The 19,614-nt window shown below is 38.5% G+C and overlaps 1 protein-coding gene across 1 annotated transcript; it reads left to right on the top strand.

The window, feature by feature from the left end:
• The first annotated feature begins 6,210 nt into the window (after positions 1 to 6,210).
• Positions 6,211 to 7,170, top strand: LOC137089770 (uncharacterized). Its single transcript, XM_067453342.1, has one exon. The coding sequence runs from the start codon at positions 6,211 to 6,213 to the stop codon at positions 7,168 to 7,170; it is 960 nt and encodes a 319-aa protein (XP_067309443.1).
• The last annotated feature ends 12,444 nt before the right edge of the window (positions 7,171 to 19,614 follow it).

The following is a 19,614-nucleotide window of genomic DNA, read 5'->3' as shown; positions in this document are numbered from 1 at the left end:
AACCCAATTGGGCTTCGTTCCACCCCTTGTACTGTATCCATGTGATATTCGTGCAGAAATAAATAAATAAAAAATAAATAAATAAAATAAATAAATAAACTGAAAGGAGGGATATGGGACGATAATTGGTTGGGTCTGATTTTGAGTCTCTTTTATGTATTGGTACGCCATGTGAGAAGAGAAGTTGAAAGAGATGACTAAGGGGGCTGGCCAATTCTGCTGCACATTCTCTGAGGACTTTTGTTGGTATTTCGTCAGGCTCCATTGCCTTTGCTGGATCAAGGTTGCGGAGAATGTTTCTAATGTATTTGGGTTTGAAATGCACATAGGCAAAAGAGGATGTTCAATGTACACCACTCGTGGTGGTGTACATTGAAGTCGCCTATGAGCATTACAGACTGTGCTCTATATTCGTCCATCACTGAGAATGTGAACTTGTCAAAATAGTCCAAGATTTCACAGGAGACACTTGGGGGGTGGTATATTACACCTATCAAGATTGTCCTGGTTTTCAGAGCAACAGTGAACCACATGAGCTCAAAGTCATCAGGATCTCTAGCTGGATTATGATAGATGGATATTCCTTCTAGACAGTATACTGCTATACCACCACCAACACATCCCACAAGGACAATGATAAGACCACGCCACGACAACAACAATTGCTCAGGGACACAATCCCAGCTGAGCGCTGCTCACAGAGCTCACCACAGACAGACTGTGAAGGATTAGAACTGCTTCAAGATTCAGTACCCAAGGATGATTTTCTGGAAAATGGACAGGGAAGCCAGGACAACATCCAGCTTCTGATAACACCAGAACAGCCCCTCTCACCGGACATGTCATTCCTCTCTCCAGCATCCCCGCATCTGAGCTTCTAAGAGAAAATGGAGGACTTGGTTCATGCCGGAATCAGACTATCACACTCGATCGCTGTGAGCCCCCAAATATTGACCAAAAATCGTAGAGCCCTACAATCACCAAAGCCTGTGGGCCCAGCTCGCCCTCACCCTCCTCCTGTGAGATTTCTTCGGTCACAATGCCAGGGCCCACACCCTCCTCCATCTGTTGTGGGTGAACAAAAAAAACAACTGATTCCAGCTCTCAGTGATGTGTTTTGGGTCCCCGCTATGATAACAGTACCTTTATCAAATGTTTACAAAACAAGAGGGAACCCAGTGTGCCTGCCTCTTTCTCTATCTCTGTTTTGTTCTGTTACGTGAAAGAAAGTCTAAGGCCATGTCAGGCCATTTAACAAACCAATAAAATCTACTGCCTGTTACCTGTCAAAATAGGATTAATGTGGAGAAAAAAAATATTACTGTTTAGTTAGCGCTTTTAAACATCCGTTCACTTAAGAACAAATAATTTCTAGTCAATGACTTAATAACCACTAACAACCTAGATTTTTTGCTTCTAAATGAAACGTGCCATATTTGAAGTGAGGGGATGGCTTTGCAGCCTTAGGTAAATTAAGTATACATGATATTAGGTAATGATCTGAGATGTCATCGCTCTGCTGCAGAATTTCAACGGTATCAACATTTATTCCATGTGACATTATTAGATCTAAAGTATGATTAAGGCGATGAGTGGGTCCCGATACGTGTTGTCTAACTCCAATAGAGTTTAGAATGTCTCTAAATGCCAGTCCCAATGCATCTTTTTCATTGTCTGCATGGCTATTATAATCACCAACAATTAGTACTTTATCTACAGCTAATACTAACTCCGATACAAAACCAGCAAATTCTTTGATACAGTCTGTATTGTGCCCTGGTGGCCTGTATACAGTAGCCAACACAAATGTCAAACGGGATTTATCATTTACACTACACAGCGTTACATAAAGCACGAAAATTTCAAAGGAATTATATTTGAAACTAGACTTCTGAGTAATACTGAAAATATTATTATAAATTATAGCAACACCTCCCCCTTTACCTTTCAGACGTGGCTCATGTTTATAACAATAATCTCGGGGGGTGCACATCAGGTTTTAGCCAGGTTTCTGTCAAACACAGCACATCTAGGTTATGATCTATAATCATATCATTGACAACAAGCGTTTTTGGAGAAAGGGGATCAAATATTCAGCAACCCAAGCTTTATCAATTGTTCATCTGTATTATACATGTTGTTTATTTGTTGGACATCAATTAAATTTTTACTGTTGAATGGTTTTGATGGTTTTTTGTATTTACTAATTCGGGGAACAGACACAGTCTCTATGTGATAATATCTAGGTGAAAGAGTCTCTATGTGCTGGGATTTAGCTGACTTTGGTGACGTGAGACAGCTAGCAGACGGTTGGTTTAGCCAGTTTGTCTGCTTCCTAATCTGAGCCCCAGTGAGTCAAGGTTTAGCTCTAAGACTATGTGCCAAATTACTAGAGAGAAGAGCAGCACCAGCCCAGGAGGGATGAATGCCGTCTATCTTCAACAAGTCAGGTCTGCCCCAAAAACTTTTCCAATTGTCTGTGAACCCTATGCTATTTTGCAGACACCACTTAGACAACCAGCGTTTGAGTGATGATAATCTGCTAACTATTTCATCACTCCTTTTCGCAGGGAGGGGACCAGAGAAAAATATGGCCTTTGACATTGTACTTGCGAGTTTACACAACTCTTTAATGTTAATTTTGGTGATCTCCGACTGGCGAAGTCTTCTACCATCTTTAGTGCCAACGTGAATAATAATCTTAGAGAAGTTACGATTAGCTTTAGCCAGCACTTTTAAATTTGCTTTGATGTCAGGCGCTCTGGCTCCCGGTAAACATGTGACTATGGTGGCTGGTGTCTCTATTTTCACGTTCCGTGTAATAGAATCGCCAATAACTGGGGCACTTTCAACAGGATCCTCAGTGGGTGCGTCACTGAGTGGGGAGAACCTGTTTGATGTTCTAATCGGAACAGAAGAGTGGTTTTTTGATCCACAACTATGCTTTCTCATCGTCACCCAGCCCTGCTGCGCAGGCTCTGCCGGAACCAAACAATGAGTGTTCACTAAGCTAGTCGCATCCAAAGCAGTATCTAAAGCTGTTACATTCTCACTACTCTCACATAAAGCTTGGATGCGTGTCTCTAAATCTGAAACGTCAGCCTGATTAATTCCTTACATTTATCACATGTGAAGCCCTGTTCGCCAACGGAGATAGATATGCTAAACATGTAGCATTCAGTGCAAGTGACAATGACAGGAGAAGAAGACATGACTTCCCGTATTTGTTGATGAATCCAAAACTTACCACAGTTGTCTGATGGAGTCTTTTTAATAATCCAACTATCCACAGCTGTCTAAAGAACTCAGAAAACAGGAGACCTGGATGCTGGGATGGAAAGCTACCAGGCTAGCGAAAAGCTAACGTGTGGTAGTGATTTAGATTAAAAGCTAGTAATGTCAAATTTAAATTGATAGGCTATATTAAACACCATATGGTGATGAGTAAGTTATATTTAGCAGTGTAAATAACAAAGAAAATATATCAAATAGAGATTCAAACACAGCTATACAGAGCTACAAACACTGAGGCAGGCAGCAGCAGCAGGCAGACAGGAGCAATCGATCAGGGGAGCAATATCATCAGTATTGGTAATATCTGGTAATATCATCAGTATTGGTAATATCTGGTAATATCATTAATATCATTACATAATACAGGTAATATCATCAGTATTGGTAATATCTGGTAATATCATTAGTATTGGTAATATCTGGTAATATCATCAGTATTGGTAATATTTGGTAATATCATCAGTATTGGTAATATCTGGTAATATCATCAGTATCATTACATAATACAGGTAATATCATCAGTATTGGTAATATTTTGTAATATCATCAGTATTGGTAATATCTGGTAATATCATCAGTATCATTACATAATACAGGTAATATCATCAGTATTGGTAATATCTGGTAATATCATCAGTATTGGTAATATATGGTAATATCATCAGTATTGGTGATGTCTGGTAATGTCATCAGTATTGGTAATATCTAATAATATCATCAGTATTGGTAATATCTGGTAATATCATCAGTATTGGTAATATCTGGTAATATCATTAATATCATTACATAATACAGGTAATATCATCAGTATTGGTAATATCTGGTAAAATCATCAGTATTGGTAATATCTGGTAATATCATCAGTATCATTACATAATACAGGTAATATCATCAGTATTGGTAATATCTGGTAATATCATCAGTATTGGTAATATCTGGTAATATCATCAGTATTGGTAATATCTGGTAATATCATCAGTATCATTACATAATACAGGTAATATCATCAGTATTGGTAATATTTGGTAATATCATCAGTATTGGTAATATCTGGTAATATCAGTATTGGTAATATCTGGTAATATCATCAGTATTGGTAATATTTGGTAATGTCATCAGTATCATTACATAATACAGGTAATATCATCAGTATTGGTAATATCTGGTAATATCATCAGTATTGGTAATATATGGTAATATCATCAGTATTGGTGATGTCTGGTAATGTCATCAGTATTGGTAATATCTAATAATATCATCAGTATTGGTAATATCTGGTAATATCATCAGTATTGGTAATATCTGGTAATATCATTAATATCATTACATAATACAGGTAATATCATCAGTATTGGTAATATCTGGTAAAATCATCAGTATTGGTAATATCTGGTAATATCATCAGTATCATTACATAATACAGGTAATATCATCAGTATTGGTAATATCTGGTAATATCATCAGTATTGGTAATATCTGGTAATATCATCAGTATTGGTAATATCTGGTAATATCATCAGTATCATTACATAATACAGGTAATATCATCAGTATTGGTAATATTTGGTAATATCATCAGTATTGGTAATATCTGGTAATATCAGTATTGGTAATATCTGGTAATATCATCAGTATTGGTAATATTTGGTAATGTCATCAGTATTGGTAATATCTGGTAATATCATCAGTATTGGTAATATCTGGTAATATCATCAGTATCATTACATAATACAGGTAATATCATCAGTATTGGTAATATCTGGTAATATCATCAGTATTGGTGATGTCTGATAATGTCATCAGTATTGGTAATATCTAATAATATCATCAGTATTGGTAATATCTGGTAATATCATCAGTATTGGTAATATCTGGTAATATCATCAGTATTGGTAATATCTGGTAATATCAGTATTGGTAATATCTGGTAATATCATCAGTATTGGTAATACAGGTAATATCATCAGTATTGGTAATATCTGGTAATATCATCAGTATTGGTAATATCTGGTAATATCATCAGTATTGGTAATATCTGGTAATATCAGTATTGGTAATATCTGGTAATATCATCAGTATTGGTAATATCTGGTAATGTCATCAGTATTGGTAATATCTGGTAATGTCATCAGTATTGGTAATATCTGGTAATATCATCAGTATTGGTAATATCTGGTAATATCATCAGTATTGGTAATACAGGTAATATCATCAGTATTGGTAATATCAGGTAATTTAGACTTAGACTTAAGCCCCGTTTCCACCGAAATTACCCGGAACAATTTGTACCAGGAACTTTTTTCCCAGGAACTTTCCCTCCCCCCCGACCTGCTACTGTCTGCGTTTCCACCCGTCTAAAAGTTCCGTGAAGTTTATGCAAATTAGCCCAGTGACGTGGGACTGCGCGCGACTGAACCTCCCAGTCACTGACGGACAGTAATCATTATTGTGCGACACTGCAACAATAACAAGTATGGAGGAGATTCAAGCTGTGCTGCTTTTGTTGGTTATGTATTGGTTTACTAAAGAGGTAATTAACAAAACGGCGGAAAAGAGACAAGCACTGATACTAAAGCGTATTCTGAAAGCACGTAAAGCAAGATTTAAAATAAGACAACGTATGTTATCAGCTATTACGGACATTGACCGTGAGATGGCTGAGACGAACGCGCGCCATCGGACAGAAAAAGCAAGACTGGTAAGAAACTAAAATACAACAAAATTTTAACCAGGGTTGTGAAAAATGTTATTATAAATTGCATCAACTTATTTTGCCACCGTTGTGTGTTTTAGATATGCGAGTACAATCGAATGCGTCGTGTTTCCTCATCGGTTTGGGTACACAATAGAACAACGGAATGGTGGGACAGCGTGGTTCCAACTTTCACAGAAGCCCAGTGGATAAAGAATTTCCGGATGTCTAAGGATACTTTTCTGTACCTGTGTCGTCGATTGCAACCTCAACTGGAGAGACATGACACAAACTACCGACAGTGTGTACCCATTCAAAAAAGAATTGCTATTGCACTGTGGAAACTTGCAACCAACTCAGAGTACAGAAGCATTTCTCATTTATTTGGAGTTGGCATTGCTACTGTGTGTCACTGTGTACACGACTTCTGCTCATCTGTTGAGAAGGTACTCATGCAAGAAGTTATTCAGTTACCAAACACCGAAAAGCTTAAAGAAATGGCTACGTATTTTGAGCGCAGATGGGGGTTGCCACAGTGTGTAGGTGCAATAGATGGGTCACACATCCCCATTCTTGGACCGGAGGAGTACCACACAGAGTACTTCAACAGAAAGGGCTGGCATTCGATCATCCTGCAGGCTGTTGTGGATGGAAGGGGTCTCTTTTGGAATGTTTTTGTTGGAGCGCCGGGGAGCCTGCATGATGCCAGAGTGCTGCGTTTGTCAGGCTTGTGGGACCTAGTGGACAGGGGTTTGCTACTACCAGATGTAACACAGAACATTTTTGGACATGATGTGGGGTACTATGTCCTTGGTGATGCAGCCTATCCTTTAAAGAGCTGGCTGATGAAACCTTTTACGGACAACGGACGACTGACACCCCAACAGCTTGTGTACAATCAGAAAACAAGCAGAGCCAGGGTGGTGGTTGAAAATGCTTTTGGCAGACTAAAGGGCAGATGGAGGGCATTGCTAAAACGAAATGACTGCAGTACACACAAGGTCAAGTCCCTGGTGATAGCATGTTGTGTTCTGCATAACCTCTGCGAAATGAATGGTGACGAGTTCAGAGAAGAATGGGTTACAAGTACTTTAAACCACCCTGACGGAGCACTGTCATCCACTGTAGAAGCTGAGGGTCTTGACGCACGTACAGGCCTAATGAAGTTTTTGACCACAATGTAGTAACGCTAGGAATGAACAGGTTTTTTTTTGATTGGAAAAATAACTTTTAAAGGCTGCAATTAACTTTTTCTATGCTGTATACACCTGTTAAGCATTGTTTAAGGTGTACCACTTTATTTTAATAAATGTTTTACTGCTGCATCATGGTTTGTTTTTCCATTATTGTTCTGTTAACAGTCACCCCCCATTTGGGCAGAGACAGCATTTATGCTTTTAAAATGATTGTGACCTTGTGAAAATGAAAATGTCCTTGTGACAACACACAAAACCAAGGTATCACATTTAGATTTCTAGATTTATATTATATAAATATTTTCAAATACATTACACATTTTTATATAATAAAGCCACGTTGTATTTTTAGCATTTCTTTTTACATGGCTTTGTCATTAACGCAAAAGGCCATTAGTGCATATCAGATTGTTAAACACATTTACTACACTTTGCATATTTTAATGTGCATTTTCACCCGGTTTTAACATTACCTCCATAAGATTCAAAGATCATATACGGCTATATTTGGTTTCTTTTAGAAAGACTCTAGATAATTGTAGCTTACTAAATAAAATATTGTGCTGATAATGGGCCATTTAGGCAGGCATACATGTTATAATGGATTTGAATAATGGCTGTTACAAAACAAAAGATTCATAACAAAACAATACTGAGGATTACACCTCAGACATTCAAGTGTGAAACGATCGCTTTAGTGAGCACAATGTTGCATTAATTGAGCTGTTCTCCTCACCAGACATTAGACAAAAGAGTGTAAACGTGTCTTCTGGTCAACAAACTTATTTGACAAAAGACATCTAAAAAGACATGGTCTTAGAAAATGTTTCATAAAAAATCATAGCCTCAGATTTTAAATAAAGCATGAACACACGTACCTTCAATTTAGTTGCAGTTATAAGTCCTTATACTACATTCACATAATATTTTTATACATGAAGAAAAATATTTGAAATATTTTTGTTTCAGACTATATATCTATATTAATAGCTCTCTGAGTAATTCTGAGTATTCAGCTGTAAACTCTCAAGTGTTGGCTTTCAAAATATATATTGGTTATGTGTATACTCTGAATATCGTATCGGAAGATGACAGGTAAGGGGTTACGCTTATTGTGGTTTAAAATGGAAAAATAGCCAGGCACTATTTCCTGCATTATAAATAAAATTAGAACATGGTAACAAACAGTATGTGTCTTTATACATGTTGTTCTACATATTGTAGCATATACTATATATAGCATATAAAGTGTGGTGGAGGTTAACTTCTAAACCAGCACTTAGAACATTAACATCAGTGCTAAAATTATCATGAAAATGAAGAGACACTGTCAGGAATATGACATTTTACACAAATGCGACTTTATTTTACACAAATTAGATCTTCCAAATTTGAAATACAATAAGTGTGCAAAGACAAAAAATTACTACAGAAATAAAATACAAATGCAGAAGGAACAATATGAAATAAGTGTATTTAAGTGAGACAATCATACAATATAGAAAATAGCGTTTTAAAGTGCAATCAGAGATGGTGGGTGTAAAATCGGATGTAAAAAGTGGCTGGTTGATGGAGCTACTTCTTGAAAGACTGAACAAACTGTCCAAGAACTGACAGAAACCCGGCCTGAAAGTCCCTCTGTTGCTGTCTGCTTTCTTCTGCCTCCGACTGCAGGAATGCCAACTCTTGCCTCCTCATCTCTCTCTCCTCAGCCTGGCTCTCAAGTAACAGCTGCATATATTGGTCACGCTGTTCTTGTCCACGCTGCAGGACGGCCCGGTTAGCATCCTCCATGTCCCTCAGTGCATCAAAAAAGTCAGAATCCCTTTTCCTTTTCCCTAAATAGAACAAGTGTACAGAAACACATAGCAATAAATACACAAGCAAACCATGAAACACTAGAAACCATCAATTCATTATTTGCAGTGTTTCCACTACAAAATCTTCATTTGAACAGAAGCAGACAGTATTGGAGTATTTTTACTTTCCAAGTAATTTTATTTTTCAAGTATATGTACTTTAGCGGTGTTCTTTACTAGGGTACAAGTAAGAAAGTACTATGTTTAATACAATAAAGAGTTAAAGGTAAAAAAAACCAACCACTGTTATTTATGAAATGTACTGCAGTAAAAAGTATGACATTATATATTATGCTTTGGAATGTAGTGAAGTAAAAGTTTTCCAAAGAAACACACTGATAAAGTATATACTTAAAAATGTGCAAGCTGGGCACGTTTTTCATCATGGGCAGTTTTTTAGTTTACAATCAAAAACAACGCAACGACTATATACCATTAAGGACTACAAAACAGTAACAGGTCAGTTTTTAAATACGTTGTATATTTTTGTCAGCTTTTTACCTCGACGTGTGTGCGTTTCGGCAGGAGACATGGGACGAGGGCTACTGGTGATAGCCGGGGAAAACACGCTGGTCTCTGTTGCCTGCAATTCACTAGGGCCACTCGTTACGTCTGAAAAAAGTTACAATACAGTTACTGCAACGTGTTTAAACACTGCAACGAGTTTAATAGATGATATAAATATCTGATATTTACCTTCAACCCACTGGTCCTCGGATTCCTGGATGGTTTCCAACAACGCAGTAGCCGAGTCTTTTGTTACGGCTGCACCAGAAAAAGCCGGCCTGTGTCCCAACAACGCGTCCAGGCGTTCATACCACTTGTTGGTACGCCGATCGGAACCGCTCCGGTTGTTATGGTCCTTTAATTTCTTGTAATCCTGTCTTAATTTTTTAAACTTTTCTCTGCACTGTTTTCCAGTGTGAACAATGCCCAGCTCACATAACCGACTCGATATCTTCAGATACACCTTTTCATTCCGTGTCGCCGTTTCCAGTTCCCGCTGGATGTCCTCCTCCGCATACACGCTCAATAAAGCCTGCACCTCATTGTCGGTCCAGCGGTCGTATTTTTTATTGAACTCCATTGTTGCAAACAAAATATTCACTGAACGCAGATGACACCGTGTTCACAAAAGACATTTAAAAATGGTGCTTGCCATATAATGCTGCGTGAGCTCAACCAATCAGCATGTTCAGCGCCCAAGTCCCACCCCCCAAAGTTCCCGAACTTTGCAAAAGTACCACCTCGCGAGCAGGGCCGTTTTGAGGGGTAAATATTTACCCGGAACTTCATTTTCACCCTAGTTCCTGCGGTCGAAACACACCTACTACAACCCCAAAGTTCCTGGTTCCGGGGTAAAGTTCCTGCGGTCGAAACGCGGCATTAGAAAATTTTAATGTCCTCAGAGAGGCAATTTGTTATGCAGTACAGACATATTAACACAATCCACAATACAAACGTTATCCACATGCACAATATAATAAATAAAAATAAATAAAAAAATAAAAAAAAACTTTCACAAATGTTCTCCAGTCAAACTCCTCCCCCATACCTTATTCGATTGTGTTATTGCCATTGGAATGAATGAGTTTTTAGCTCGGTAATATCATCAGTATTGGTAATATCTGGTAATATCATCAGTATTGGTAATATCAGGTAATATCATCAGTATTGGTGATGTCTGGTAATGTCATCAGTATTGGTAATATCTAATAATATCATCAGTATTGGTAATATCAGGTAATATCATCAGTACTACAGCTCATTTCATGCGAATACATGGACTGCATTTATTTATATAGCGCTTTTATCCAAAGCGCTTTACATTTTTGCCTCACATTCACCCATTCATACACCGACAGCGATGTCAGCCATGTAAGGCGCCATCCAGCTCGTCGGGAGCAGCTGGGGTCAGGTGTCTTGCTCATGGACACTTCGACACTTGGTCAGGTGGAACCGGGGATTGAACCACCAACCTTTCGGTTTGTAGACAACCTACATGAACCACTGAGCCACTGCCGCCCCACCGTGTTCACACAAAGAGACTCATACAAAGAGACAAGGCATAGAAAGAGAAACAAAAAATGTGATAATTTGCCAGATTACCTCTTATGTTACTCTACTAATCAACTAGAGATGCTTCATTTGTATTACATACAACAACTTAAGGTGCAAGAAAAGCTGCCATCACTGCTGATACTTCAGGTGCATGCAATGACAGTGAAAACAAGTCACTTCTTCTGTGCCTTGAGACCATAGACTGTAAAAAAATATGGACGACTGGACATCATCCCATCCGTTTCCGCTTGCCAGATTTGAAGCTTTCAGGCGGCCTGCACAGCGCTAACATCTTGGAGCCGAGCCTGCACAGTAGAGAGCAGGAAGTAGAGGAGGAAGTACAGTCACCATATCAAAAGCGCCTTGAACTCGATGTGAGCAGCAAGAGGTAGCCAGAGCAGAGAGATAAAGAGAGGTGTGATGTGGGGGCTTTTTGGCTTTTGACCACAGAGAGCAGTGATCATGTCTGAACCAGTTTAAAATAATAATGGCTGTGGATTCTCAATCTTTCTGGTGGCACTTCCTCTTCTTTCTTTATGTGAGATTCTGCATGACATTCATCTTTTCAGTTAACAGTAGAATACGTTTTGCTTCTATAATAAGCTGAATTTAAACTGCTTGCCAGATTTGAAGCTTTCAGGCCGCCTGCACGGCGCTGACATCTTGGGGCCGAATTCTGCACAGTAGCGATTTTGGGAACAGAGTTGCGCAGTAGAGCGCAGGAAGTAGAGCAGGAAGTACAGTCGCGATATCAAAAGCCCGCCCACACTCTCACAGATGCAGAACAATTAATTATGTTGGTGTGAAATAAACAGTTATGGAAATGTAGAAATTAAAGCTAAAGCTCCAATCTGCTCCCTAAAATCCCCAAAAAGTCTGTTAGTGCCTCAGTGACGACTTCACTCAGAGAAGACATCGATCTCAGCTGTCAATCAGTTTTTTTTTTTTTTTGCATCAAATAACTAACTAAAACTAAACTTATTTTAAAAACGAACACTTGAAATGAAATCATTGTGATGGTAACTGCCTTCAATGATGTAAACTAACTTTGGGGGAAAAAATATTTGAAGTGCAATTTTATTGTTCAGTTTGCCTCGCGTCCATTAGAAAACACGGAGGGGTGGCTATACTGGGACCGGCCACCGGGGGGCGATCGAGGCGCGAATCATCAGTATTGGTAATATCTGGTAATATCATCAGTATCATTACATAATACAGGTAATATCATCAGTATTGGTAATATCTGGTAATATCATCAGTATTGGTAATATCTGGTAATATCATCAGTATTGGTGATGTCTGATAATGTCATCAGTATTGGTAATATCTAATAATATCATCAGTATTGGTAATATCTGGTAATATCAGTATTGGTAATATCTGGTAATATCATCAGTATTGGTAATACAGGTAATATCATCAGTATTGGTAATATCTGGTAATATCATCAGTATTGGTAATATCTGGTAATATCATCAGTATTGTAATATCTGGTAATATCATCAGTATTGGTAATATCTGGTAATATCATCAGTATTGGTAATATCTGGTAATATCAGTATTGGTAATATCTGGTAATATCATCAGTATTGGTAATATCTGGTAATGTCATCAGTATTGGTAATATCTGGTAATGTCATCAGTATTGGTAATATCTGGTAATATCATCAGTATTGGTAATATCTGGTAATATCATCAGTATTGGTAATATCTGGTAATATCATCAGTATTGGTAATACAGGTAATATCATCAGTATTGGTAATATCAGGTAATTTAGACTTAGACTTAGAAAACTTTAATGTCCTCAGAGAGGCAATTTGTTATGCAGTACAGACATATTAACACAATCCACAATACAAACGTTATCCACATGCACAATATAATAAATAAAAATAAATAAAAAAATAAAAAAAAACTTTCACATATGTTCTCCAGTCAAACTCCTCCCCCATACCTTATTCGATTGTGTTATTGCCATTGGAATGAATGAGTTTTTAGCTCGGTAATATCATCAGTATTGGTAATATCTGGTAATATCATCAGTATTGGTAATATCAGGTAATGTCATCAGTACTACAGCTCATTTCATGCGAATACAAAGAGACAAGGCATAGAAAGAGAAACAAAAAATGTGATAATTTGCCAGATTACCTCTTATGTTACTCTACTAATCAACTAGAGATGCTTCATTTGTATTACATACAACAACTCAAGGTGCAAGAAAAGCTGCCATCACTGCTGATACTTCAGGTGCATGCAATGACAGTGAAAACAAGTCACTTCTTCTGTGCCTTGAGACCATAGACTGTAAAAAAATATGGACGACTGGACATCATCCCATCCGTTTCCGCTTGCCAGATTTGAAGCTTTCAGGCGGCCTGCACAGCGCTGACATCTTGGAGCCGAGCCTGCACAGTAGAGAGCAGGAAGTAGAGGAGGAAGTACAGTCACCATATCAAAAGCGCCTTGAACTCGATGTGAGCAGCAAGAGGTAGCCAGAGCAGAGAGATAAAGAGAGGTGTGATGTGGGGGCTTTTTGGCTTTTGACCACAGAGAGCAGTGATCATGTCTGAACCAGTTTAAAATAATAATGGCTGTGGATTCTCAATCTTTCTGGTGGCACTTCCTCTTCTTTCTTTATGTGAGATTCTGCATGACATTCATCTTTTCAGTTAACAGTAGAATACGTTTTGCTTCTATAATAAGCTGAATTTAAACTGCTTGCCAGATTTGAAGCTTTCAGGCCGCCTGCACGGCGCTGACATCTTGGGGCCGAATTCTGCACAGTAGCGATTTTGGGAACAGAGTTGCGCAGTAGAGCGCAGGAAGTAGAGCAGGAAGTACAGTCGCGATATCAAAAGCCCGCCCACACTCTCACAGATGCAGAACAATTAATTATGTTGGTGTGAAATAAACAGTTATGGAAATGTAGAAATTAAAGCTAAAGCTCCAATCTGCTCCCTAAAATCCCCAAAAAGTCTGTTAGTGCCTCAGTGACGACTTCACTCAGAGAAGACATCGATCTCAGCTGTCAATCAGTTTTTTTTTTTTTTTGCATCAAATAACTAACTAAAACTAAACTTATTTTAAAAACGAACACTTGAAATGAAATCATTGTGATGGTAACTGCCTTCAATGATGTAAACTAACTTTGGGGGAAAAAATATTTGAAGTGCAATTTTATTGTTCAGTTTGCCTCGCGTCCATTAGAAAACACGGAGGGGTGGCTATACTGGGACCGGCCACCGGGGGGCGATCGAGGCGCGAAAGCTTCAGTTTCTGAGAGGGATACTGCAGGCTTGCTTAAGACTAGGGGTTCCCATCAACATGCCTGTGGACACTGCCCACTAGCGGTCTGCATGTGTAATTGCATATTGACGCGGACAACGACGCAGAAGAACTTGCTGCGTAGAGCATACGGCGTAGGTCCAACATAAAAGTATAAATAAGCCTTTAAAACTGAGAAATACAGGAAGTGATCTGTCACGAAGAGGCTAAGCTAGTGAGTAGCATAAGCTAGAATAGGGAGGGAATATAGATCCAGATCCAGGCTCCTTTATTAACTTTACAGATGCTCTGACTGCAGCAGGGATGTGTTTCTCAAGCACTACTGATTTAACTTTAAAAACCTGAAAGACTTTTCTTTATCTTGAGCCCCAAAAGGTTTAACCACAAATGCCAAAACTGAGAGCCAGGATAAACTGTATGAGGAAATTAATTTTTAAAAGTGTATTTCCAGAACAGAAAGCATTTCATCATGTAGAAACTGCACAAAAACAAAAAGATGTGAATCATTGTCTGAGCATAAAAGAGCGTATAAATGGATCTACAAAGGACTATTCTATGATCACTATTAAGTCCTACAAACACAGATTCTGTAGGAGGTTAGTATGTGTTAACTGTGTCAGTTCTAGTGGTTTCAGAGCTGTGATCTTACTGTTGAGGAAACAAGTTTCTGCTGAGGTGAGAATTCAGTTATTTTGACCACAGAGAGCAGTGATCATCTCTGAACCAGTTTAAACTGATAATGGCTGTGGATTCTCAATCTTTCTGGTGGCACTTCCACTTCTTTCTTAAAGTGAGATGCTCTATGACATTCATCTTTTCAGTTAACAGTAGAATAAGTGTTGCTTCTTTAATAAGCTGAATTTAAACACTGGCATGTCCACATTTTGGCTAAATCTGTTTGCATTTAAAAATTGCATTTACAAGCCTTAACTCAATAACTGTGATCATGTACCCAGGCTGTGAGTGAAGCTGAAGTGTGTTAAAGTTATGATGAGGCTGATTTAGAAAAACAAGCTTTAAAAGTCTTCATTCTTGCTATAAGTTCCCTCTGACATACAGACATAATCTGCAGTACAAGATGAGACAAGAAAGGGAAGTCACAGTCACATATTTATAGGCCACCCAGCATCCTCAGTGGATGGGTGAGAGCTTCTTGTTAATCAGAGAAAATACAACTTACATGGTATTTAGTTAAGATAAAACACTCCGGTCTGAACAAGCATTGTGTGAGACATTTTCTCTCTCTTGCACTATGGTGCTCCTCAGAACTGAAGCCTGATTGTTTCACATCTGTGAATGTCACAGAAAAATTGCCTTTCAAAGACAAATGACCGACTGCCTATAAAGCGCACTGAAATGCCCATCTAGTCCTCACGGCAGTGTTGACTCGCGCATATACGCAGTAGCACGGCATGATACGAAATGCACATTCCTGTTATCTCAGGGAACTGAGGTTACGCCAGTAACCGGAGCATTCCCTTTCGATATGGTTCACTTGTATTACATGAGAGATTTTCTTGCTATGTGAAATGACTGCAAAATGCTGTGCTACCAGCACAGAATGGAAGCCGTCCTGCCCAGCTGTAGCCCCGGAGCACTCATCGATGGTTCCTGATCAATTGCTCCTGTCTGTCTGCCTGCTGCTGCTGCCACCACCGTGTTTGTAGCTCTGTATAGCTGTGTTTGAATCTCTATTTGATATATTTTCTTTGTAATTTACACTGCTAAATATAACTTACTCATCACCATATAGTGTTTAATATAGCCTATCAATTTAAATTTGACATTACTAGCTTTTAATCTAAATCACTACCACACGTTAGCTTTTCGCTAGCCTAGTAGCTTTCCATCCCAGCATCCGGGTCTCCTGTTTTCTGAGTTCTTTAGACAACTGTGGTGAGTTGGATTATTAAATAGACTCCATCAAACAACTGTGGTAAGTTTTGGATTCATCAACAAATACGGTAAGCCATGTCTTCTTCTCCTGTCATTGTCACTTGCACTGCATGCTACATGTTTAGCATATCTATCTCCGTTGGCGAACAGGGCTTTACATGTGATAAATGTAAGGAATTAATCAGGCTGACGGAGAAGATTTCAGATTTAGAGACACGCATCCTAGCTTTATGTGAGAGTAGTGAGAATGTAACAGCTTTAGATACTGCTTTGGATGCGACTAGCTTAGTGAACACTCATTGTTTGGTTCCGGCTGAGCCCGCGCAGCAGGGCTGGGTGACGATGAGAAAGCATAGTCGCGGATCAAAAAACCACTCTTCCGTTCCGATTAGAACATCAAACAGGTTCTCCCCACTCAGTGACGCACCCACTGAGGATCCTGTTGAAAGTGCCCTAGTTATTGGCGATTCTATTACACGGAACGTGAAAATAGAGACACCAGCCACCATAGTCACATGTTTACCGGGAGCCAGAGCGCCTGACATCAAAGCAAATTTAAAAGTGCTGGCTAAAGCTAATCGTAAATTCTCTAAGATTATTATTCACGTTGGCACTAATGATGTTCGACTTCGCCAGTCGGAGATCACCAAAATTAACATTAAAGAGGTGTGTAAACTCGCAAGTACGATGTCAAAAGCCGTAGTTTTCTCTGGTCCTCTCCCTGCGAAAAGGAGTGATGAAATAGTTAGCAGATTATCATCACTCAATGGCTGGTTGTCTAAGTGGTGTCTGCAAAATAACATAGGGTTCATAGACAATTGGAAAAAAAATTGGGGCAGACCTGACCTGTTGAAGATAGACGGCATTCATCCCTCCTGGGCTGGTGCTGCTCTTCTCTCTAGTAATTTGGCACATAGTCTTAGAGCTAAACCTTGACTCACTGGGGCCCAGGCTAGCTGTCTCACGTCACCAAAGTCAGCTAAATCCCAGCACATAGAGACTCTTTCACCTAGATATTATCATATAGAGACTGTGTCTGTTCCCCGAATTAGTAAATATAAAAAACCATCAAAACCATTCAACAGTAAAAATTTAATTGATGTCCAACAAATAAACAACAGATATAATACGGATGAACAATTGATAAAGCTTGGGTTGCTGAATATTCGATCCCTTTCGCCAAAAACGCTTGTTGTCAATGATATGATTATAGATCATAACTTAGATGTGCTGTGTTTGACAGAAACCTGGCTAAAACCTGACGATTACATTACTTTAAATGAGTGCACCCCCCGAGATTATTGTTACAAACATGAGCCACGTCTGAAAGGTAAAGGGGGAGGTGTTGCTGTAATTTATAATAATATTTTCAGTATTACTCAGAAGTCTAGTTTCAAATATAATTCCTTTGAAGAAGACATTCTAAACTCTATTGGAGTTAGACAACACGTATCAGGACCCACTCATAGCCTTAATCATACTTTAGATCTAATAATGTCACATGGAATAAATGTTGATACTGTTAAAATTCTGCAGCAGAGCGATGACATCTCAGATCATTACCTAATATCGTGTATACTTAATTTACCTAAGGCTGCAAAGCCATCCCCTTGCTTCAAATATGGCAGGACGATAACCGCTGCGACTAAAGATTGCTTTGTACATAATCTTCCTCATCAGTTCCATCTCCTCAGCATTACAGATAGCCAAGAGGAACTTGATGCTGCAACAGAAACTATTGACTCTCTCTTTACTAGCACTTTAGATATAGTTGCTCCCCGGCGCTTAAAGAAGATTAAAGCAAATAATCCAACGCCGTGGTACAACGAGCACACTCGGGCCCTTAAAACAGCAGCCAGAAAAATGGAGCGCAGCTGGAAGAAAACAAAACTAGAGGTTTTTCGCAATTTGTGGAAAGAGAGCATGATTGCATACAGAAAGGCCATAAAAACTGCTAGATCTGCTTATTTCTCAACTCTTTTAGAAGAAAACAAACACAACCCTAAGTATTTATTCGATACAGTGGCTAAATTATCAAAAAATAAAGCTTCAGCTTCTGATGTTTGTAAACAACACAGCAGTAATGACTTTATGAACTTCTTTACTAGTAAGATTGATAATATTAGGAATAAAATTATAACCATGCAGCCGTCTATTACAGTATCACTTCAGACAGAGCATTGTAGGGTCACTGAGGAAAAATTACACTCATTCACTACTATAGGAGGAGAAGAATTGGCTAAACTTGTAAAATCATCAAAATCAACAACATGTATGCTTGACCCTATACCGACTAGGCTATTAAAAGAGATATTTCCAGAGGTCATAGATCCTCTGCTTAATATCATTAATTCATCTTTGACATTAGGATATGTACCGAAAAACTTTTAAGTTGGCTATAATTAAACCACTTATTAAAAAGACGCAACTTGATCCTAAAGAATTAGTCAATTACAGGCCAATCTCGAATCTACCGTTTCTATCAAAAATACTAGAAAAGGCTGTGTCTTCACAATTATGTTCTTTTTTAGAAAGAAATGGTATATGTGAGGATTTCCAGTCAGGATTTAGACCGTATCATAGTACTGAGACTGCTCTCATTAGAGTTACAAATGATTTACTCTTATCATCTGATCGTGGTTGTATCTCTCTATTAGTGTTACTCGATCTTAGCGCTGCATTTGATACTATCAATCACAATATTCTTCTGAATAGAATCGAAAATTATGTTGGCGTTAGTGGAACTGCTTTGGCATGGTTTAAATCGTACTTATCTGACCGTTATCAGTTTGTAGCAGTAAATGAAGAGATGTCACACCGATCACAAGTTCAGTATGGGGTACCGCAAGGCTCAGTGTTAGGACCGTTGCTTTTCACCCTGTATATGCTACCACTGGGAGATATCATTAGGAAACATGGCGTTAGTTTTCATTGTTATGCTGACGATACTCAGCTCTAGATTTCCTCACGCCCTGACGAAACCTACCAATTCACAAGATTAACGGAATGCATAGCTGATATAAAAAATTGGATGAATAGTAATTTTCTGCAACTCAATTCAGATAAAACTGAATTTTTAATTATTGGACAGAAAAGCTCCACAAGTAGTAACCGAGAATACTGTCTAACACTTGATGAGTGCTCTATCAAGCCCTCGTCGTCAGTGAGGAACCTGGGTGTGCTCTTTGATACCAATCTTTCATTTGAAAGCCACGTTTCTAGCATCTGTAAAACCGCATTCTATCATCTTAAAATATATATCTAAATTACGGCACATGCTTTCAATGCAAAATGCTGAACAGTTAGTACATGCGTTCATGAGCTCAA

Source organism: Pseudorasbora parva, chromosome 2 (assembly GCF_024679245.1).
Source record: "Pseudorasbora parva isolate DD20220531a chromosome 2, ASM2467924v1, whole genome shotgun sequence".
Lineage (NCBI taxonomy): Eukaryota > Metazoa > Chordata > Actinopteri > Cypriniformes > Gobionidae > Pseudorasbora > Pseudorasbora parva.
The sequence above is the reverse complement of the archived record's forward strand: the minus strand, read 5'-3'. Positions and strand labels throughout refer to the sequence as shown.

Excerpts from the sequence above, each read along its gene's own strand:
- LOC137089770 (XM_067453342.1), top strand. The coding sequence starts at position 6,211 with ATGTCTAAGGATACTTTTCTGTACCTGTGTCGTCGATTGCAACCTCAA.